The sequence below is a fragment of the Alligator sinensis genome, unplaced genomic scaffold (genome assembly GCF_000455745.1).
Source record: "Alligator sinensis unplaced genomic scaffold, ASM45574v1 scaffold850_1, whole genome shotgun sequence".
NCBI lineage: Eukaryota > Metazoa > Chordata > Crocodylia > Alligatoridae > Alligator > Alligator sinensis.
The window spans coordinates 18159-19228 of record NW_005842742.1 but is presented as its reverse complement, the minus strand read 5'-3'; the positions used below and the strand labels follow the sequence as shown (position 1 = coordinate 19228).

General features: G+C 64.5%; 1 protein-coding gene across 1 annotated transcript in view; it reads left to right on the top strand.

Annotated features, from left to right (window-relative positions):
- Positions 1-1070, top strand: part of LOC102387048 (kallikrein-15-like) — a 6125-nt gene that overhangs the window by 1460 nt on the left and 3595 nt on the right. Inside the window, exons 2-3 of the mRNA XM_006034467.3 lie at positions 245-313; positions 877-1030. Of these exons, the coding sequence (XP_006034529.2) occupies positions 274-313; positions 877-1030 (194 nt within the window). The 5' untranslated portion in view covers positions 245-273. The remainder of the gene's footprint in view (positions 1-244; positions 314-876; positions 1031-1070) is intronic.

Sequence of the window (1070 nt, the reverse complement as noted above, 5' to 3'; positions counted from 1 at the left end):
GGAGCACTGGGGGGCAGGGGCTGGACACCTGGGTGCATCTGTGTTGGGAGGGGGATGAACTCCAGCCCCTCCTGCCCCCCTCCTCCCAAGTCATGGGCCTTACTCTGCTGCCCCAGGGAGGGACTGGGCCTTGACCCCCCCGCAAAAAAACAAGGGCTGGTGGGGGGGTGAAGCCTGCCAGAAGGGGTGGGGACAACCCCCCATTAATGAGACACTTTCTGCCCCCACCTTCTTGCCCCCCCAGAGCAAGGTGCCCCCATCCCTGCTGCTGCCATGTGGCTGCTGGGCCTTGTCTTGATGCTGGGAGCTGCAGGTACCGAAGTGTGCGCACGCGTGCATGTGCGTGTGTGTGTGTGTGTCCCAGATACCTGGGTTCCTTGTGGAGACTGGGGTGCGTGGATCCCAAACGCCTGTGTTCTGTATGTGTTGTGTGTGCGTCTCCCCCAGATGCCTGCCCACACCCAGCCCCTGCCCCAGCTTGGATCCGTGTCCCCCTTCTCCTGCCCCAACCCTTCCCCGCCATGCCCTGCCCTCCCCCACCAAGATGCGGCCTCTCCCAGGGGTGCTGGGCCTGACTGACCCCCTCACCCAGAGCAGCAGCAGTGGTCCATTGCCCAAGCCTGGTCTGCCTGGGGCCTACTTGGGGTGGGGGGTGGGGGGGGTACATACAGCACCTAGCTCAGCCCCCTCCCAGGTGCTGTGACATACAGCACCTAGCACAGCTCCCATCCTGGCTGGGCCCAGGACCAGCTCTCTACCCCCTAGCCTTTGTACAGCACTTGGAGCAGCCCTGATTGCCAGCTGTGACACACCTCTGCCCCCCATCCCCCTTCCCTGCCGGCGGGGCACAAAGGGGGGCAAATCTTATCTCCCCAGCTGCCAGCCCGGGTACCTACAAGCTGAAGGGCTACCCCTGCTGCCCCCACTCCCAGCCCTGGCAGGCGGCTGTCTACAAGGGTGTCACCTTCAGCTGTGGTGCCACCCTCATCGCCAGGCGCTGGGTCCTCACAGCTGCCCACTGCAACAACAGGTATAGCACGTTGGGGTGGGAGAGGGAGTGGTGGTGGTGG